Source organism: Girardinichthys multiradiatus, chromosome 20, assembly GCF_021462225.1.
Source record: "Girardinichthys multiradiatus isolate DD_20200921_A chromosome 20, DD_fGirMul_XY1, whole genome shotgun sequence".
Classification (NCBI taxonomy): domain Eukaryota; kingdom Metazoa; phylum Chordata; class Actinopteri; order Cyprinodontiformes; family Goodeidae; genus Girardinichthys; species Girardinichthys multiradiatus.
Genome location: NC_061812.1, coordinates 32,879,301 through 32,902,101, shown reverse-complemented (window position 1 = coordinate 32,902,101; position 22,801 = coordinate 32,879,301). Strand labels below are relative to the sequence as shown.

Here is a 22,801-nt window from a genome sequence, read left to right as displayed (position 1 = left end):
TAAAAGAAGTGACAGATGTACTAGTTGTAATTGTACAAGGGGAAATTTTCATAATTTGATAGTTTTGTTTAGAATTGAATACAGCTAGCTTACTACTTTCTTCTGCTTCTGTTTTTCCTTGAGTTTTAATTTTGCACAGTGACTTGGCAAATAAATGTCAATAAAAATGACAAATCTGCCATTTCTTGCAAGCAGAACTAATTAAACTTGACCCCTCCTTCTCCACAATGCTGTTTTTTTTAAAGCTGCACACAAGACCAAATATTAAATCACATAAATAAACCTACTTTCATAATGCATTTACTGCTATGCACTAATTTACTAATGTGGAGTAATTAATTTTAGGGTTAAGGATTTGGTCGGCTTTGTTTGCATGGATTAGTCAAATTAGTAAGAGAGGAACATGCATCAGAATGTCACAAGAGTCTGGAAATAGACTACATTTACATTATGAAATGGCAAAGAATTTACTGTTTGTTTGATGCAACAAAGACTCCTATTTCCCCTTTTAAAGAAATGTGACAAAGGAGAAGGAAGAGTATTATCATGTCACTTCCCTTAAATGCACCCTGTCAAACCTCACCATTCAGCTTGCACATAATGAGCTTTTAACACGTTTTGACCTTTGACCCCCAGGTGCTCACACCGGAGGCCCTCCCTCACCATCACAGGATCTTTTTATTGCAGCTTCATGGGCTTCAGATGTCACCGCTGCAACAGAGAGCGTTCAGGAAGGCTTGGTCATCTTCACTGCAGACGGTGGGTGTGTTTACTGGGCGGGGCCAAGATGTGACTGCAGCCTACTTATAGGTCTATACTTTTAAAAGAAGGCAGGACTAATTTAGTGTACGGCTTTTTGTCATGTCAATCAAATGCGATGATGCTGCTTTCACGGAACTTTCGTAATAATCATCTCTGTTGTCGAAAAATACCACTTAAAACGTTTCGTTTGGCGTTAGGGCAATGCAATGTTTATAATCTCTTAAGCAGATCTAAAGTATGAAGTGCAAACGCTCATGAAGGCAGTAGAGACCGTTATTGTTTTTAAAAGCAAAGTTAAGATGTATCTTTTTTCTTTAGCTTTCAAATGACTATTTGTGATTCTGATTAATTATTACTAATTTAACTTTATTCAAATCAAACATATCTGTAGTTAATTTGATATAAAATTGATCAAACTTATTGTTATTTTATTTACTTCTGTTATTTTAAGTTATTACTATGATTATTAGCCTTTTATACTAGTTTTTGAAGTTAAATGTAGATTTTCAATTAATTTCATTTTTATACTTCTTTAATTATTATTGATTTTAGTTTTAAAACTCTTGTCAGGGTGTTAGAAGCAAAGCTAAAAACTGTTATAACTACCTCTAGTGTCTCCTTACTACTATTAATACAATTACATTTCCTTGGTCCTACAAACCCACTTCTTCTTTGTCAGCTACACATTTATTTACAGTGATCTTTTTTACCCCCATGTTTAGCTTTATTTAACACATTTTATTTTGTTTTATTGTTTGTTAGTTTTGCTTTGCATTCCCCTTGCTTGATTGATGTCATGACGTTCATTAATTGTGGCAGGATAAATGTTTTACATCTCTAATATAACGGAGAGCAATTTTTTCTACTCTGCAGTTACTTTACATTTCACTAAACTATGCTAGAAAACGATCAGTTTATCTATTCTTATAGTTTAAAAAAAACAAAAGTATGGAAAAACTGCTTGGGCTGGTCCAGGCAGAGGGGTACAACCACAAATGGTTTGCATTAGTATGATAAAGCATTTCACGGTAGTGCTGAGTATCTCAGCAGTGTCTTTCTGAAAGAATTTGGCTGATGAAATATGATCTTTAGCTCAATTTATTCGATTTATATTTTTAGTAAAACTAAATGCAGATTTGGAATGATTGGGAAGAGACAACTCCACATTTTCGACGGTCCCTTAACGCAGCACCACCCCCTCCAGTGGACGGCGTCGGCGCTCATTCAGCTCGATCGCCCAGAGAAGCGCTGTGGTTGCAGAGAAGCGCGCGTATGCTTCGCTTACAGACAGTTTAAACAGGATGTAGCGACTGAGAGAGATCACGGAAAGAGAGAGACTGAGAGGAAAAACACGGGTCAAATTGTGTGATGTGACAAACGGCAGACAGACAGAAATGACCACCTCAGCGGAGGAGAGGACGAAGACAAGAGGAGTCCCGGTGAGGAGGCACCTCACCGCCGCTGGCAGGTCTTGACGGCTGCTCCCGGTGACCTGAGAGAGCCAAGCAGTCGCAGTGAGCAGCAGGGCTTACCCACGCTGAAAAACACAGCACAACCGGAACAGTCCACCTCAACCTTGAGAGCGACCATGGCGAGCCTGAGCGACTGCTGTGTGAAGGTTGCTTTGAGGTAAGCCTCCGACGTCTGCAGGAAATCTTTAGCAGACCAGATTGTGTCTGTACCCGCAGGCGGTCTGTTAAGTCAAATACATAATTCAGGATCATTTTCAACACTAAACGCGCCAGAATGTTTCTAGCCCAGCGCAGGATCACCCATACACCCATTTTTGCAACATATGGGTGGTGCACCTCACTTTATTGATAAGGGGAAACGTGTCTGTGCCATGCATGCTATCTTTATTTGACTGATTTCATGATGCAGGGCTGAGAGTTCCTCTCAGCACTGGCCAGTTTACAGTGGAAGCTGAAGGTTGCATTCATGTTTTAACGCTGGGTAAAGTGACAAGAAAGGACAGCTGCAGCCAGGTGCAGAGAGGACAATGGGCGTTTCTCTTCACACTGCTTAATCATCTCCACAGTCCTCTCCCTGCATTCTCACCTTCCATCTAGTCAGCTCCGAACTTGTGTATGGCAGAGTCTGCCAAAGCCAAGCTGTGTAGGGACTTTCTAATTGTGCCTGAAATAGACACAAAGATATGTCCCCCCCACTCCACCAGAACTGTATCATTCCCTGTCGCTGTTGAAAATGCAGGCAAGAAAGCTTTAAGATCATTTAGGATCGTTGTAGAGGACGGAAACAATTAGCTGTGTGCTTAAAATAATTGCAAATTCAACGACGATCATGTAAATGTCTCTATGTCTTGGCACTTGCAGGGTAGAAGCATCTGCAATTGGCAGCCAGGACATAATTCTTGTCAGTTCTTTGTCTGTATAATCATGCTGTTTAAAAAAACATGCATACATAGCGGAGGCAGTGATGGGACAGACCGTCACAGTCCTTTTAACTCAGAGCTTTAAAAATATAATTTAAAAACAGGAATGCTATTTTTGTGTTTTAAAATGCATACAATGTAAACTCACTACATCATTCGAACATTTTCTGAGCGTGTGTCCCATAGGTGTGGGATCATCAAGGCAGCAATGTTTGTGCTTTGCATGTCCCCCTTGATTCGAACAAGCAGCCACTTTTTGGGTCAAGAACGATAAAGCAGCCATCGGTGTTGCGAGGGGCCGAAACCTTGTCCACCATGACACTAGATTGTCCCTGTACCCGCGTAGTTACCGCCAGTGAACACATTGTCGAGAGTCTGCAGCTGTATATTATTATTGAGTAAAGCTGGTCTCATTCACTTTTGGACTCCCTTCTTTGGTCTGTTTCATCTGTGTCCTAACACCCCTTCCTCATTTCTCATTGTGTTTGGGGAGGATGGCTTCGTTCGCTTTCAGGGGACAACCCAGCACAAGGGGTGTTAAACATAACTATTTTAAATAGCTTCATTACTGTTCATAATGTTTTAGATGTGTCTCTGCTCCAACAAACCTAATTCAACATGCCATTAAGTGCTGCAGAAGCCTGCTAATCACCCATCCATTTAACTCAGTTGTGTGGCAGCAGGATAACACCTAAAACATGCAAGACAGCGATGCTTGGGGACCAACATTAGAGACCATTGTCCTACTATGTCAGTTCAGGTTTTGATTCAGCATTACATAGTGATCCGACATATAAGTGACCCAACTGATGAATGCTACGTCTGACGTTGGAGAGCCTTAGTTTGCCAGGTTCCTGTAGGTTCCTCTAGCCCTGGTGGTGCCTCTTGGAGGAGGGGATGACATTCTTCCAGCCATAAACTCAGTACAGCATTGTGAATTTTAACAGATCTTAGTCAGGGACCCATTTATGGTTCATTGTTGAAACTTAGTGCGGGCTTGAGAATGGCAGGTTGCTGTGGTTCTGCAGAACTGCTTGGTACAGCTAAGACCTAAAACAATTGGCTTCATTCCCCTGGGGGAGGTTTCAGTCTCTATAGTCAGCCGCTGATTGAATCTTTTTCTGCTTGTTCACACTGCAAACTGTAACAGGAAGTTGAGTAGATTCTGGTGAAAAAAAGGCCACCAGTGACTGCTTCACAGCTGGCGTTATCGAACCAGACCTAGATTGATTGGAGTTGATGCAGATCTGTATTTGGGCACATTGCAAGCTAAAAACAGGGTCAAATCAACCCTAAAAGACGCAGAAGCAAAAGAAAACCATTAAATCTGTTTTAATTAACATAGTCTTGAACAGAGCTTTTGAAATAATACATGACTGGTTTCGTTTTCAAGCTCCTTTTCATCATACGTGACCTATATTTAGATACCTTGTGAGAGACACACAAAGTCTCTGTGTATTTAACAGGAAATCGGAAACGGGCAAATAAACACATGTATAAGGATAACTTCCTGCCACATAGACTGCATTCATCCCCCCCTTTAACGGCCATCTGAGCTTAATTTTCTTCCCAGAGAAAGTCGTCCGCTGATAAGAGGGGCTGCTGTTTAATTGCTCCCATGTTGTGTTGCCCGTAGGCTCACTAGTTTCACCATCTCATTTTAAGTTTGATCGCTAATCTGCGAGTATGCATTCAGAGGTCAGTGAGGTCATCATGACTGAAGTCGCCAGTGTCTGCTTCCTTAGTGTTTGCTCTGCCATCCCTAAACAATGTCCATATACCCAGTGACATAGCCTACAATCCTGCATTCAGATCTGACTGCCTGAGGGATGGATTATTCACTCCGCATCTGCAGCGCTGTCAGGTCACACATGACCAGATGCACCTGATGAAACAGTTAATTTATTTCAATAACTCCATTCAAGAAGTGATCCTTATTTATTATATAGATTTATTACACAGAGGGAAGTATTTCAGGTATGTGTCTTTATTTTGATGATTATAGCAGTTTCACAGTAAACCCGGACGCCGATACAGATGTATCCAGGATATGGGTTACAAATTAAGATAAACACTTGAAATATATCACTCTGTTAGTGATGAATCTAAAGAATATAGGATTTCATTTTTTAATTAAATTACAGAAATAAATGATGTATGCATGGGCTAGTTATTGGTACACCAAGGTTTTAAAGAAATTACTGTTTCAAAACTCCCAGAACTTTGGTTATACAGTTCCTTCAGGTTGAAGTTGTTTTTGTTGGAGTAACATGATTTCTCTGGCTTTATGTACCCAGAAGTGACACAGAACTCTCACTTCCCTAATTGTTGCTGCACACTACCATTCAGCTGGCTGCAGAAAGCCAGCTACACTTTTCCCTCGCTTACAAGTAGGAGCAGTTTGGAAATATTTCTTACTGCAAGAAACACAGCCATTGTATGGAAACTACAGAAGTAGCTGTTTCAAAATGATAGTACGTAAGCTTCAATGTTAAGTTGTTATTTCTCGTGTCATTCTGTAAATAGCAGAATGACAGAGATAATAAGATCATGCTATACATTTTTGTTTTGTTGTTCTAAATACCATGATGCCATTCAAACCGTGGTATTTTTATTTGAGGTTATCATACTGTGGGAGTCTCATATCGGGCCATGTCTAAATGTAACTCATCCATTTGGTGAGCTTTGCATTTTATGGGCATGTAGTCGTTTACAAAACCACCTCAGTCTGGACCAAACAGGCTGTAAGGATAAGAAGATTCATTTGCAAACACTCAGTTTTATTTGCACATATGGAGTTTCACTTTATATAAATTGCTGTGCTTTAAAAGGTTTACATTAGAAGTGACCCAGAGTGTTTTTGTGCACTGTTATGAAAGCCAATAATTCATCTGTCATGTGCTTGTTGGGTGGAACCTGACTTGAGAGTTATGAGCACTGTGTGAAATTCCTTTTGCATATTGATCTGTCCCACCGTTCTTCCAATGAGACCAAGAAGTGACTTGTCTCCTGCTGAACTGCTCAGTCAGCCTCTGGATCTGCGTATAAATAGACACAAAGACAAATCTGTTTAGTGTGGCTTTTGTGACCACTCTGAGATGTTCTCACTTTAAGGCTTTCCGAGAGGGCCATTTTACAGCCATTGCTTAAGGAATTACCAAAGAGTGGATGCCTGTGTGCTTCCCGCTTTGTTTTTTATTTGGGGGGGGGATAAAAAGAAAAACTGCAACATGGAGCATACAATATTCAGTGTTCCTTACTAGCCTACAGGTGGATTACAAGCAGTTATGACGAAGAGCTTTTTTAGCTAAGAGGCAGTGGAAGCTCAGCTGATGGGACAGTAATCAATCAATCTTAAACCGTTCAGACACAGAAGGCCCTCGTAAATCCATTACTGTGCTCCGCTGAGTGCAAAACAAAACAAGAGCAGCAGAATACAACTGCGGAAGTGGCCCCTCTAAGAGCTGATACACAAAGGCTTTAAATAGGAGAAAAAAAGGTGGTGTTTTGTTGTTGGATATTTGTCCTGTGCAGGCTACCAGTCTCGCCTGTTTCCTGTGTGTGTGTGAGTTAAAGTTTTGCCACACATGCACTGTCTGGGTTACATACCTCCCATGGGGTCTCATTTAAAAGGCTAGGTTTGGTGGGAAAAAGTCAAGGCTATCAGGCTTACTTTACTGGAGTTATAGTCACAGGGTTTGGCTGCTGCAGTTAAATCTTCTCATAATAGCATTCTTACACTCGGCCTTGATATCCCCTCCACACACACCTTGTCACCAATTGATGAAAGTAAAAGCATTTTTTGACGAGAGTCGCTGCTGAAATGGGTTCTAATCAGTGATTGTGAAGTCCGGGGAGGGAAGAGGAGCAGGAAACGTGGCAGAGCACACGCCCGACTGTACCATCCACAGCTGTGCATCACTTCCCTCTTGCCCACTGGTGGTTGTGTGTTTCTTCTTCTATGGCAGATTATTATGGGGGGGCATTTTTTTGGTATTTTTATGTTATTGTGGAGAAACAGAATAAAGGGAAAGGCAAAATGGGGTTGAAACCAGGATTCTGTAAACATCCCAATATTGGGCCACCCATGGTCACATGTTTTGTTCTTTGTATTTCTGATCCTCCTTTTCTTGACACTTGTATGTGAATGTGGCAGGAGACCTCAAGAAGTAGATTTGAGACTTGGACATTAATAGCAGTTACATATGTAGCTATGTTTCAACTAAACTGCTGTATATTATGTGGTACTAAAAAAGAGTGTTGTTTGCTTTTCACCTGTTTTCTAAGACTAGAAAGTTTTTCTTTTGGCTGTATAAGCAGATATTTGTCTGGCTAAAGGGGTGTTAAAGGTCAGCTAAACAAAGAAGCTTGTGGTTGCCAAGCTGCACTGTTTATTGTTTACTGCTTTGTACACTTTAAAGGGCATAAATAATTTTTACATACAAGTTGGATAAAAAAGCATGAACTTAGCACAAGGCAACTAAAGGTTGAGAAAACCTGGGCATCATACCCAGAAGAAAGTATTAATAGCAATGTTTCCAGCTCAAATTTTTAGCATTCAGGCAGACAATTTCTGATTGGATTGTGAGCAGCAGGACAACGCCTGTCATGATGCTTCAACTCTTGAAGTCTGTTTACAGTTAATTTTCTCAGGGCAACATGTCATTCCGCCACCAAACATGTACGGTAATTTTTTCTTGAAAAGGCTACTTTAGTCCGGAAAAAGCTACTTTAGTCAAAATTTTGCTTTACAATATGTTGTTTACTTGGCTCGTGAAGCTCACCTACTTTTTTAGGACAGTCTTATGGGAAAGTAACAGTGCTCACTCTGTCCTTTCTCCCATGATGCCAATTAGCAGCCAAAAACTTTTTGACAAATTCTGCTTAATAAGATTCTTATTTGTCAGGATTACAGTAAAGCCTTTTAATGCAATGTACAATCGTGCTCTACTGTTACATATGCAAAAACCTTATCCATGTGAGGTAATGGTAATGTTGTTTTGCTCCAAAGGCAATTTGTGTGCAAGAACAGTATGTTTAAAAATACTTTAAACAATGGAAAGAGCTACATTTTAGGTGTTTTGAGTCCTAAAATATGATCAAATTTGCCATGAAATGTTTGTTTTTTAAAGGAATTTGGATTTGTTTCTGACTATTACCAGGAAGCTGGACCTTGTGTGTGTCTTGGAAAGATGAGCAGATACTTCTCACTCAGCCTCTGCATGCTTTCGCTCCAAATGTTTAAACTGCGTGAGCAGTCTTTTGATGAACTTCTCCTGATTCAGTGCGTCGGTACTCCCAAATGGTGTGCTGCCGTTGCAGAATGACTTCCTGTAAGACTGCTGCTGAACTATCCACACTTCCTGTTCGCTTCCTGCTTTGTGAGCTGTTGCTGTTGACACGATTCAGTATGTGACTGAGGTGAAACAGACTCGAGGGCAAGCCTTGGGCCTTGAGTCGACTGAAACTAGACAGTGCACATTCAAAATGTGGCAAGCCTGCTCACATAATTTTTAAAACTCGTCAAAATTGTGACCAAATTGATGGAATTTCTTCCCTCAACCCCCTTTTATTTTGTACTTGAACATGCAAACGCACATACAATCACTTAAAGGCAGATCTGCATTCATTTGAATGCACTCATTTGAATTCAGAAAGGAATGACTAGCGCCTCAGTCCATTTTAGCATTAGCATTTTACTGTTATCAGGGACTCATCATGTCAGTTGGCCCTCTAAATAGCCATGTGTATCCTTATTTATGCAGCTTGAACTCAAGGAAACCATTTTTGCTGCCTGTGTGGCCAGAACAAATAATAATGGATGTCCTTGTGTTGTTGCATTTGCGAGAAACAATAAATGCATTTCTTTTAGGATCCTTTGAAGCTTGCATATTTTGGTAAATCATATGTGTGTTGACATTGTTGCGGTCATTTAGAGATCACAAGGGGCTCTGTGTGTGTGTGTGTGTGTGTGTGTGTGTGTGTGTGTGTGTGTGGAGGGGGGGAAGGGGCTCAACCGAAGCTCTTTAAACAGAGCACCTCTTGGGTGAGTGTAGACAGAGGATACAGTGTGAATGAGTCTGATGTCACTGCAGGTCTTTGTGTGCTCTGCTGAGCTTGCACACACACAGAGACAGGGGTAAAACAGGATTCAGGCAATAATTTTCAAGGAGTTGTGAGAGGCGAGGTGCTTGGAGTGCATTCCTTTTGGTTGTCCTTTTTCTTTCATAAACCGCTCTTCTTACTTGAAAAGGGAATAACGCTTTCTATAATTCAGCAAAGCAAGCACAGAGAGAAATCAAAGAGGTGGAGATGCAGAGGAGGATGGTGGACAGAGGGTGGGCGAAGTGAGGGGGAAAAAACAGCAAGTGTCTTGTCCTTTGTCAAAAGGGTCACTGTAGCGAGCTAATATGAACAGCACATGTGTGCGCGTCTGAGAAGTGAGCATATGAATAATTTGAGTGCAGCTGGACGTGTTTGCTGTTTTCACGTAGAGAGAAGTAGATGCAGTCGGACGGATGCCCTCAGGTGCATCTAGACTGTAAAGTTTTAATCTACTTCCCCAATTTAATGCTAGCTACCCCTTTTTGAATGAAATATCGTATTCTGTTCTGCCTTTTTCTTTTTATAAGTTTATAACAAGAGCCATTTCTTCTTTATATAGATAAAGGGACCCCTTTGGGTCTATAAAGACATGGTGTGTAAGTGTTTGTGACCAGCTGGCCCATAATCACCTCCACTATTAGGTAGCTTAGTCACAGCTCGTGTCCATGTGTCTTTTCGTGTGTTTTTGTGTCACCTATTTCAATGAACAAGAGGTGTCAGCTGAAAACAGCTTTGACACGCTTCCCTGTCCCTCATGAAGAAATCCATCACACCCGCGTGATTCTGCCACCACCATGTTGCCAACATGGGGACAGTGTGTTCTGAGTGATGTGCAGCGTTATTTACCCTCTACGCAATTGTGTGTGGCACCAAGGTGAAAATTTGGTCCTATTCGATCAGATCATCTGGCTTTAAATGTTTGCTGGCTTTTCTACATGACTTGTAGCAAACTGGACGTCTTCTGACTTTCTTCTTTTTCTTGCCACTCTACCGTAAAGGCCAAATTTGTAGAGTGCATGACTAAAACAGATCACTGCAGATTCTCCCAGTTGACCACTTTTATTCATAATGTTAAAATTAGCTGCTTTTAAATTTCTAGATGGACATTGTAGATTCTGTTTTTTGTAGCTATTACTGAGTGACTTTGCGTTCGGTCATTAAATTCAAGTAAATTATTTGTCATTTACTTTGGCCTTTTTAATTCTTTAACAAAACAAAATGTGAAAATGGGAAATGGAGCTTCGGTAAAGACAACACGATTTTAAATGACTTTTCACCTGGCCCAACCTGGTTCAGTTAAATTTGCATAGTATCTTGTGGCTTAAAATTATAAGACCAATCATCTACTTGCTCTGTTACTGAGGGTTGCGAATAGATTTTGGGTGGAGTTTGAATTGGCCAGTGAATGCACATAGATAACAGGTTGCACTATTGACAACACTCTTTAGTGTGGAAGTTGTTACTGCAGAAGACAGAGTGAAAGTTAGTTATTTTCAGTATCAATGAGGTGTTTCAAAGCTGTAAGAGGCAACAAATCTGAAAAAAGTCCAGTTAGGATCATCTTGACTGTGGGAAAACAAACAAACAAACAAACAAAAAGAAACCCAAAACTGGATTTTATTTAATTTCTGACCGCAACTTATGTTAGAAGGAATGCATATGTTTTTGCAGATGCCTAACATAGAAAGTCACATACCTACAGACAAACAGAGACATGCTGGCTGGCTGCATTAGCAGTCAAAGTAAATGCTGTCTGACAGTAGGAGGCAGGGTGGGTGGTAATGTTAACCAGCCCTCAAGGGAGCAAGCCAGACAAGCAGAGTCACGGTAGCAGTCTGCCACTCCACTGTATTTGTTGTACGCTTAACAAATGCATCTGTTTCCCAGTGTTTCCATATTGGTTTTGTTACCTTTTAATTTATTTATATAACATCATCCCAGCATAGTGGTTTAGTGAAGCTGGTCCTGGATTCAAATCGGCGTATAAACCCATCAAGTCCTTTGTTTCCTTTTTAGCTTTAAACGCACCTCTTCATTGCTACACTTGTCCTATATTTAGCCAAATAAATTCAGGTTGTAATACCTAAGAATTTCTAACTTAGAATGCATGCAAATTCATATTTCCAATTCATAAACTGCATCCAAGGAAGCTGAACCCTGGATAGATGACCATAGGCTGTGAACATCCACATTTTCTATCTTATTATATTCGTAACAACTTGCTTTAAATCTTTCATATTTTTGGATTTTTTGCCTGGTGTCTCACTCCTTAAACAAAACTAATTTAATTACCAGCTGTTATTAGTAAATCCTCTGGACTAATTTCTAAAACTCGTGGTTTCTGTGTAGCGTATCAAAAATATCTTCTCTAGTTTTATTTTCTTTTAGATTGCTGAAATTCATTAGAATCAAGCTCTTATGGATCCTTACTGACCTTGACAACACTGTCTGTCATGAAAATGTAGCAGAGGAAGCCAATTTGATTCTTTGTCATCTCTCCACCTCCCCCCATGTTGCAGCCGACAGAGCAGATGAGACGGATAGGAAGGGGGAATGAGAAAGGGGGGGTCTGGCTGAGGAAATGGGGTGAGGATTGACCCAGAATCGGTTCTTATAATGCGTGCTGATGTACTCTGGTAACAATGAGCAGAAACTGACTGATGAATGCTTGTATTTGACTTTATTTTTATAGAGAGGGGACATTTCTTTCTGCTTGGCACAGTATCAGTTTGTCCTATAGTTTTAGTATAGGCAAAGCAAATATCTGTAAAATTAACTCTTCATGAAAAGATAAAAAAACGTCTTGTTGTGAATGGAACTTTCAGGGCAATTACACCGACAGCCAATCAAGACAATCTTTGTTTTTTAATTCTTTGCCAAAATCTATCACAGGCGAGGCTTCCCACATGGCCTGTTCCACACAGCACTGTCCTATTTTAGTTGATCTTTTCTGCAATGAATACGCATATTTCAGATCTTACAGTCTTAAAGCACACACTGAAGCGTTGGCTTTAGTCCATATAAAGCTAAGCTATTTAATTCGGTAAAATAACGTGGTAGTTCATTTAGACAGGCCTTAAACATTGGGACTAATTCTTTATATAGATAAACATACCTTTTTATTTCTCTGATACATCTTGAAGAGATAACTTGGCTGTAGGCTCCCAAAAATGTGGGCCAACTCTGTATCTGAAGTCTGGTTCAGATAAGTGAATGCTCATGCTAATGTCCATGAGCCAGTTTTCCCATTTGTTCTCCAGAGTTTGACACTGTATGTTAACAGAATTAGTCAAACCAATGTTCAGAGAGTTTGTGAGCCCAGCTCTCTTTTATCGCCGATTACCGATTGGCAGCATTGCCTCTGGCAACGGGGTAGCCAGCCTGCAAGGATAATTTGATGGATAGGGATAACATGAAGAGGATGGGAAGACTAGGTCACAAGTATTCTGTCTGAGTTTAAGGGTGAATAAAGTAATTACACAAAGGAAGCTGCACTAAAAAAGATGTTTAGGGTTTAGATTTATTTTTAAAAAATGCCGTCTTTTGATGGTTGTTTGTATGTGTCCTTCTAGGCTGCTAAATTTGTTTTTGGCTATAACTACACTACTCCAAATATTTGTTATAAAGTATTTTCTGTTGACATCTTCCTTCCTATCCAAAATTCGTCATCTAAATAAGAACATTTGTAATGCCAAGCCAGTAGGTGGCGATAACATCCACCTTGATGGCTCTGTGGAAGCTCCAGATTCGCCCCATCGCCAATTCCCAGACCATTTCTTACAATCTTCTTTGTGAATTTGTTTTATTTCAGCCACATTGGAGGTTCTTTGAGTATCAACGGCCTTTTAAGGCAACGCCACAGGATTTCAAGCAGATTTAAGTTCAGACTTTGACTAGTGCACTGTAAAGCCCTTTTTTAGCCATTCAGAGGTGCACTTGCTGGTGGGTTTTGGATCATTGTCCTTCTGCATAACCCAAATGTCCTTGAGCTTAAGGTCATCAAGGGATGGGTGGACATTCTCATTCAGGAGAAGGAGCCAAGTGGTGCAGGTCTTGAAGCAGCAAAATAGCCACAGACCATCACACTACCACTCAGTGAGTTTTGGTATGACATTCTTTTTTGGAAATGTTAGTTTTACTTTAGATGGAGTTGAACATGAACCTTCCAAATAGTTCCACATTTGTCTTGAAAGTTTGTAGAATATTTTACTAAAAGTCCGGGGATCATGCAGATGTTTTTTTTTTTTTTTTTTAGAAAGTATGAGATGGGTCTTTGTTTTCTTTTTAGTCAGCAGTGGTTTTTGCCGACTGCTCTTGGGAAGGTTCACCACTCATCCATGGTTTCTTCATTTGTGAATAATGACTCTCACTGTGATTCGTTGGACAACCAAAGTCTTCGAAATGTCTTTGTAACCCTTTCTAGACTGATGGATGACAGTTATTTTATATCTGTCCTTGGATGTCTTAAGATCTGGCCATTATGTTTTGCTTTTTGAGATCTTTTAGCCTACTTCATATTGTCAGGCAGGTTATGTTTTTATCGATTTCGTGATTCTGCACATCTGGCAGTAATCAGGTCGGGGTGTGGCAAATCAAACTGAACCAAAAAAAAATGTGGCTGGTCACAGTTCATTCATGATTTAGCAATTCAGATAATTATTTTTTGCACATTTTCACATTATTCAAATATATTTTTTTGTTTTCCTTAACTGAAATCATTATTTGAAAACAGCATTTTGTGTTAACTCTTACATTATTTGTTTGATCTGAAACAGTCAGTCATGTTCTACCGCTTATTCCATAGTGGGTCGCGGTTGAGCTGGTGCCTATCTCCAGCAGTCTATGGGCGACAGGCGGGGTACACCCTGGACAGGTCGCCAGTCCATCACAGGGCAACACACAAACAACCACGCACACACTCATTCATAAACCTAAGGGCAATTTAGAGTGACCAATTAACCTAACAGGCATGTCTTTGGACTGTGGGAGGAAGCCGGAGTACCCGGTGAGAACCCACGCATGCACGGGGAGAACATGCAAACTCCATGCAGAAAGACCCCCGGCCAGGAATTGAAACTAGGACCTTCTTGCTGCAAGGCAACAGTGCTACCAACTGCGTCAACGTGCAGCCCTGATCTGAAACATTTATTGACAAAAAAACATTTACAGGAGAAATTTATTTTGCACAGCTCTGTACATGTTACATCCCAGACCTTTTTAATGCTTTCCTCTCCAGTTCTCCCACCTAAATCTATCTCATACCGTTACAAAACTGCTGCCGTTTTTGTTTGTCCACTCTTTAATTACCCTTGAACCTTATCTTGTTGCTTTAGATTTAAAAATCTTATTCAGTGCTTGCAAAATAGCCTTATTTTATTAATTTTAATGTGTTGATCATAGGTTGTCAGGAACAAGACATTTTCACCCTGTCACTTCACAGCTGAACCAACATAAGAAACGCTGAATGTGAGCATGTACCACTTGGCTTGCGGCCCATTACCCTGCTGTGTTATTGGGTCAGTTGGGAAGTGCTGGAAGCTGAAGCGAGACACAGATTTTGGAGTGAACGTCCTGCTTCCATAAGCCTGAGTGGCAGTGTGTGTCCTGCTATTTCACTCATGCACAGACACTTAACTGATTACAATAAGAGGGTAGCTTGGATGTTATGGGAAGAGCGTCTAGAATTGATTGTGATGGATAAAGCATCGAACAGAGGAAGAGAAGAGAAGGTGTACTGGAGGGAAAGAGTCCGCTGATGGTTTTATTTGCTGAATCACTGCAGAAAATCAATGTCAGCACTGATTAAATGGGCAACGGCACAGAAATGGTTACTGTAGCTCATTTATCCGAAACTTCAGCTGCGCTGTGCTGGAACCTTTTTGTCAGATGGCAGGAAACTATGACGAATAGACTTTTTGATATGGCCAAATTTCTTGTAGAACCAAACCAGGGTATTAAACTCATAAAACAGTGGCAATAAGGGTGAGATCCGAGAGCATCATGTTGGTCTGGCAAACTGGTATATTGCTATTGGATAGACTGAAATATATGAAATCGGATCATTACGGGACTGTATTTTTCTAGAACCAAAATACTTACAAAACTACCAGCTCTAACAGCTTTCTTTCTTTTTGGGTTAAATTATCTGATCACAAACACTGGGGACAATAAATTTGTGTGTCTGGGTCACCATTTTGATCAATTCAGAATCTATGAACCACAAAGGATTCTGACATTTTTATTTTCTGAGTCGAATACAGGGTAAAATGGTGGGGACATGTAATATACGCAAGCAGATTTAGATGGTAAAGTTGTTTAAATGTGGGCTTTTGTTCAGTTTGCTCATGTTCTTATCAACTTTGATCAGCTTCCCTGTCCCTACTGGAGAAAAGCATCTCCACTGCATGATGCTGCCAGCACCATGTTTCACAGTGAAGCTGGTGTGTTCAGGGTGATATTCAGTGTCAGTTTTCTGCAGTACATAAGGTTTTGCATGTATGCTAAAAAGAGAAAAGGTTTGGACCACCCTGTGACCATCTGATCTTTTACTTCAGCTTCCCTTTTTGCTCTCATTCTTCCCTCTTAGTCATTTTGTTTCGACCTTAACAGCCATTGGTCTGCCTGTCCTCCATCCATTCCCGCTCCTCTGGGCCTCTCTCATTTCAACCCAGAGTCACTGATATGCCCAAAGCTCCCAACTCTAAATAGGCTGGGGTAATTTCCTGAGTTTCTGAGCTTTTCATGTCAAACATGCGACAATCTTCTTGAATTGCCACCGCACCCATCCTTTTATGTTCTCATTTTCACTCTCTCAAGCTCTTCTTGATGGTCGAGGCAGATACAGTAAGAGGGCAAAAGAGAGGTATTTGACTCCACCTTTACTGCTTTTATGGGTTTTGTAACAGGTGTCCGCCTTCAGAGGTGTCTTTGTTGAATGTCGGCCCCTCGAACCTTTCCACCAACATTAAACAGAACCTTAGCAATATTATTAGTTTTCTGTACCTGGCAAGGTGGCGGTGGTGACAGCTGAATCAGCATAAAGGCAAGAGAAGAGGTACACCCTGGAGCTGTTTGCCAGTCTGTCGCAGGGGAATGCAGAGTCGGCACGGAATCCAAATTATTATTTGACCAACATGTTTCTTCTGACTAGAAGTAATAACATTTTCGAGTGGCCCAAACAGAGTCTTGGCATGCATCTGTGGAGGGAGGTAAAGATTAGGGTGATGGCAAGGAGGACTTTCAGCCATAAAGACTTAGAGCTCATCACAAAATATTAATCATTAAAAATACTAGTGGAAACATGAAAACATGGGTCAGCACGCTGACCCAACTCTAACCCTAATGGTTTAACTGCTGTAATGCCGACAAAGGCTTTTCCACTGATTATTGAGAAAGGTGTAAGTAATTTTAAAAAAAGATTTCAAAAAGGTTTTTACTAAATTGTGGATAAAAACAATCTTTAAAAAAAAAAAATTATACACCTTGTACAATGTTACATCTTTTGGGAGACGCTTGTGTCATTTCCTGTTAAAACAATCATCTTGGTTGGATGAAAATAACTTTAAATCTAAATCTGCCAGGGGTGTAAATAATTTTTGGCCTAACTGGATATTTTTGGACAGTGAAAGGAAATCAGACTAGGGCCCTAGAACCAACTTTTGTGCTAAATTGAAGTGGTGCACCACCTCCGATTTATTTTAGTTGTCACATTTTTATCATTTCCATACAGGTAGTCATGTTGTTGATTACATCTGTAATGAATGTAAGGTAAATGTTTGTCTTTATTTGGGTTGTAACAATTATGAATTTGCAAAATCCTTCATGTTGTGCAACAGGTCCTAAAAAGTGATGTAATGTAATGTTTAAAGTCCAGCAATTATTGTCTGCTTATCCGAGATTGATCGAGGGTAGTGGTTCCTGGAGGGAAACCCCAACCTTCCTCCACAACGAATAGAACAAATCCTCTAACTATTAACAAGAAAATAGAAAAAGATTATTTTGTATGTAAAAATGACCCCTCCTCGTTCCTGTTACTGACATTAACCGTGCAGTTATCCGTTTTATATCCATCTCCACTGCCCCAGGTTATATGCCCCAGTCTCCCCAAGCGTTAAAGGAAGTGGTTGCATTAAAGGTTGTTCTGTAAATAAGAAAATAAAATCCAGATCAAAATACCTGAAACATTAGGTTTACCAGTGCAAACAATAAAAAATAATTAAATGCTCAAGAGAGTATATTTTTGGACCATGTGTAACTAAATTGCCCTGGAGCCTTGCCACACATTATACAGTGGTAGAACATGCAAACGCCACACAGAAAAACCACAGCCATGTAGCCCATGCAGTAAGTGAGCTGACTCACAAAAATTACAACTTAAGTTTATGTTTCCAGTCAATATTTTAGGATCTGACTGTTACAGTAAGTTTCTGTAAGACATTACTCTAAAGAGAGGTTCATGGAGGCATTTTTTTAAATTTTCAAGTAGGTGTGTTTTGCTCTTTACAGAAGTGAACTTCTTTGAAAGTATGTGCATGAAGTTATCTTTTTCTGGTTGCCATGGGACATGGGTTTGACGTGCTCACACAGCACAGAGATAAGAGCCCAGCTGGGTTTGTAAAGTCAGAGAGCGCACCGACAATTTAGGAAAAATTTTTTGTTTTGACAGGTGGCTATTTTTCCTCTCTTTTTTTATAACTTGGAAATTGTTACGATTCTCAGTTTCAACAATGGTTCATGTTAGCTTTTTAGTGAAAAGTTTCATAATACTGATGCCACAAAGACAAACTCATTGCTGAAAATGCAGATATTTTATGATTCACCGTGTTTTTTACATGTGGACAGAGCCAATCGCACACGGCTGTCAGTTGAGGTAATCCTTTTCTGAAGTCTGATGACAAAGCCCTATTCAGGGGGTATGGTACAGGCCAACTGAACAGAACCAGATGGACACTCTGTGCTCAGTTTATGTAATCTCTGTGGAGCTTGGTAATCTCTCTCAGAAAAAAAAAGAAACTCCTTTTCTGCCCAGTAAACCAAAATTTAAACACTGGAACTAGAAGACTCATGCACTTTTTTCAGTTTTATGAATTTTTTATTTTCAGGTTTTATTACAGCTTTTCTTTAAAATAAACAGTCTTTAAAATAAATACAACTAAAATCGGTCTGAACGCGCAGGTCAGATCTCAAAGGAACCAGAAATCTGTATTAGCCAGAAAAGGGCTGATCAGTGCATCTCTGTCTGAAGATATTCTCAAAATCTTATGGATGGCATTTCATGTTATTTGACTGTAACTTCAACTTTCAATGCTCGTTTGTTAGTGTTTATGGAGGTAGCCTTCAGTGTAGTTAGTGCGGTAACTATGGTTAACTGTCCTTTTCTGCAATTTCTGTGATTTTCTTGCACATTTTTGAGTACGTTAGCTATTAAAAAAGCACTTTCATTTATGATTGCTTCTTTTAATATAAGGATGACCGACTTGTAAACAAGTGACTGTGCCATGCTTCTGTATTATTTGACAGCAAAGAACTGTAAGAGTTAAATAGGAACCAAGACTGTGGTGTTTCTGTAGAGACAACACCCAAGCAGCTCACTATGTGGCGAAGCTGTGGTGGAGTCAAAGCAGCAGGGATGGCTCCTGATGCAGTTTGGAACGCTGGCCACAAGCAAGTGATGACAGGTCTGGAATTAAGTGCACAACACCTCAAAGCACATCAACACTTCTTAGGAAGATCATTAGACTCTGGCTTTCATATCTCCGCGTAGCTTGTATCATGTTGAAACCTTTCAAATGTCGTAGTGAAAATAACATGGAATAAATAATTCCTTTTAGGGTATAATATGCACGCCGGTTAGTGTTGTTACTCTAAAAAGGTCAAATAATGTATTAATTTTTTTCTAAAAGTATTTAATGGAAATGCTCAAAGTAAAAATGTTCTTTTTTAAGTCATCTAAATCTCTAAAATTGTGAAACAGAACCTTATTACTACCTTTGGTAGGCGAATATGAACATTGTTCTGGGACCTTTTGGTCATATAGCAAGAAACCTCAAAGTGAGGATTGAGCACACATTCAGTCCAAATCGTCTCCGTCTCAACATTAAACGTTAAAGATGCAAGATTATTCATATGCAGCTGCTTGGATGTTTTAAATAGAAATGTGTTGTTTTTATTAGGAATAGATTATGACAATTCATATAAAATAAAATACTAAAACTATCATCCTGCATCACGTTTCATAAAAATATATGCTTAATAGAGCTGTTCTCTATAAAGCATACCATCCCTGATTTATTTCATTCTCAAAGGGCAGACACCTACTGACTTGTCACAGGCCAAATTGTTATTGATCTGTTATAAATTAATTGCTTAAATAGATAAATAAATAAATGGTTTCAAAACCCACTGACACTTTCCCCCATACCTTTCCTACAGTTTAAAGTATTTTCATTGAGATCCCAGAGAAAGTGACAAAGTGTTCTCCATCTGCTTGAAGCATAGAGTAAAGCAGCACATCCCCTCCCCAACTGGTTGCTGCACACTGCTAATCAACGAGCTGAAGGAAGGCTGTAACACATTTTGCTCGCTTACAGGAAAGGCAAATTTAGCTTTTTGGTCTAGTGTGGGAATCTTACAACAGTCCATGGCTCCTTCATAGTCTGGACTCATTAGGCTCCCAGTTTGTTTGGGAATTGTTACCTAATACCTGAGCTTCTACAAAAGGGCACTCTGCCTGAAACTATCTTAGGAAAAAAGAGTCAGATCATAAGTTGACTAGTTTTAGCAGCTGCAGTGGACGTTATCTAGAGTGCTTTAGGCATTTGAGGTTTTTATACTTAATGATCTGAAAGGGGCAAATCGTTCTTGTGATAAACTAGTAATCACAAGCTCCCCTGTACCGATCACTCAGTTATTCACATCAAGCAAACCTATCCTCACGCTGGCTTTTTAAATCCATCTAATTCTTCAATTACAAGCAAGGTTGTTGTTTGCAGTTCTCAACATGTTAATCAGATGACTAATGTAATGCATTTTAAGTCTGCACGTTAAGAAATTTGTATAAATACTTCTTACTGACAATTGTTTTTCATTGAAAACAAGTAAACACCTCTGTCTTAGGTTTTTCAATAGCAAGTGACATTGCACTTATTTGACTTTTGTGTTTTTTATAATATCTGGGTCCAAAGTAAAAATCAGGGCTTATGTTTTGTTTTACATTTATTTAAGCTGCAGCTGTCATGTGCATTGCAAACCGATGCTGCTTTGGGTGCACGCCTCCAAATTGTGCATGGACTGGTTGCGTGGAGAGATTGTCAGACTGCAAGTTAAAAGTATTTCAATTTGGGCACGGCGTTGGAGCAGGAGTTAAGACTGCGACTCATGTACAGGGGCCTTGGTCCTTGATGTGGCTGTCATGGGTTCAACTCCCGGCCCGTTGACGTTTGCCTCGTGTCTTCCCCCTCTCTCCATCTCATTTCCTGTTGATTCACTTTTGAAAAAAACAGAAAATTAAAGGCTGTTCGTGCACAAAAGTATTTAATTGTAGCCATTGTAAGAGAAGCTGCAGTGTCACATTTAGTGATGGGAAGAGAAAAAAGCGAGAAAAAAGCGAAAACAATAATACAGGGAAAAACAACCATGGGCGTCAGAGTGTCAGTGATTAATTAAAACACAGACTTTGGATTGTGGTTGCACAAGTTTTTTTCTGACTGCACTCAGAAAGAGGCAGGCACATGACTGTACAGAGTTGAAAGAAAGTGAAGTTTTCCAGATATGCTTTGATCTAACTACATTAGATTGTCATGGAGGTTCTAGAGACCGTTGGAGGCCTCCGAGTTTTTAAGCAAATGGATCAGAGAATCTTGAAGGACTTAGATCAGCACTCTACTTTTAATAACCCTTACTAACAAACACAAAATCAATCCTAATATACTGGCCTTCCTAGAGATAGTTGGTTGTTTAAAGTGGGATTTCTGAATATACTTATGTGTGTTTCCAGTGCCGACAGATCAGCTGCTTTTATCCTCCACCTGTGAGCTTTAACACTTCCTGGATGGCAAACAGACTATTGAGTTATCTGTCAACAGCTTTTCTCAATGTGCTGCTTGATCGGAGGAGTGGGAGGACGAGGTGTTTTGTATTTTAAACAGTTGTTGGGGAACAGACAAACATAATTCAATTTACTTCTTCAGTAGTGGGGAGGCATTTGATCATTAGAAAGAAAATGAGCCAGGGGGTGAGGAAACGAGGGAGAGAGCTAAAGTCAAACTACTGGAGAGGCTCTCTTGTTATCAGAAGGAAAAGGAAAGTGGAACAGGCCCTTTAACTCCCTCAGTTATTCAAGCCTTTGTGCTGCAGTTTTCATTGGCAGTAAACCGAAGCTTAGCTTAAAACAGAGTGAGATGTGAGGATGGACAAGAGCACAAAACATGAGACACTTTCCTGTGTACTAATTATACTGTTAATATCACAAGTAGCAGAGACAAAACTTGAAATAAGTTGTTTATAGGGTTATTGATTGAGTAGGAGAAGATGTTAATCTTCTTTAAAAAAGGAGATGCAAGTGGAGAGTAGCTTCCTCTGCTGGCTCTGTGCCAGAGGAGAGACAAGGAGCTCTGAAACACTCGCAGCTCCAGTGAATACTATTAACTGTCGCTGTGTGTGTGTGTGCGTGTGTGTGGGGCTTTACTGAAGTGTTTACATTAGGGAAATGAACTGTGGCTATCACTCGCCTGATCCTGGAGGTTGATTGAGCATGAACATAATATCGCCAAGACACACAAGCACCCACAAACACACATGCACACACACACAAAGGGTAAAATGGCACTAACTCATTATTGGAAGTGATCACACAGGCCGACTGTATTAGCTCTATTGCCCCCCGCCGCCCACCCCACACCCCCACGTCCTGCTTGTATAGCAGACCTGCCATTTGGACGGGCCTATTTTCTGGAATGCAAATGGATGTTCAGCCTTTTTGTTGAATCAACATTAAAAATGCTTCTCTGTTCTTGGAGATGTGTGCGGTCCTGATGTTTGGTGGCATCTTTCTTGCTGACATGTCAGATTTCTAAAGCATTGGTTGTTTTTAAGTTATGACACATTCCAATCTCAGTTTTCCTGTAAATCTAAGAACCCCATTACTTTTGAAAAGCAGGAGTCTGATGAGAAAAGCTGAAAGTGTCACAAAGGTCTTCATGACTGGGTTTTCTAAAGAAGCCTGCTACCTCCTTCATGTTTTAGATAACTTCACTTTAAGGCCATGCATCACTGAACTTTGATGCACTCAAGGCGGATATAGCAGTTGTCCTTTAGGATCTCTGAAGATCCTTTCACCCCCCGTCTTAGGGATTTGAACCTTTAGAACTCAAAAGATGAGAACAGATGGACATCTGAAGTAGATGCATCTATAGCCAAGTCTGCATCTCCATCTCTTTTTTTTCAGCATCAGGCGTTTTATTGATTTTGTGGTCTGAATCTGATTGATGGTGCACATGTGAGATCAATGCTGCGGATCTATTCTTTTGTTGCCGCAGCTGTCTT

General features: G+C 40.1%; 1 protein-coding gene across 5 annotated transcripts in view; it reads left to right on the top strand.

Moving 5' to 3' along the window:
* Positions 1-1,981: 1,981 nt before the first annotated feature.
* The window catches only part of kif21b (kinesin family member 21B), an 85,518-nt gene continuing 64,698 nt past the window's right edge, over positions 1,982-22,801 (top strand). For 3 of the 5 annotated variants that reach the window (XR_007035389.1, XM_047347371.1, XM_047347369.1), the window contains exon 1: positions 1,982-2,391. Coding sequence is in view for 4 of the 5 variants with exons in the window: in XM_047347371.1 (XP_047203327.1) it covers positions 2,351-2,391 (41 nt within the window). In the remaining variant the exon portion in view is untranslated. The remainder of the gene's footprint in view (positions 2,392-22,801) is intronic. The other 2 variants (XM_047347372.1, XM_047347370.1) reach the window with 1 other exon arrangement.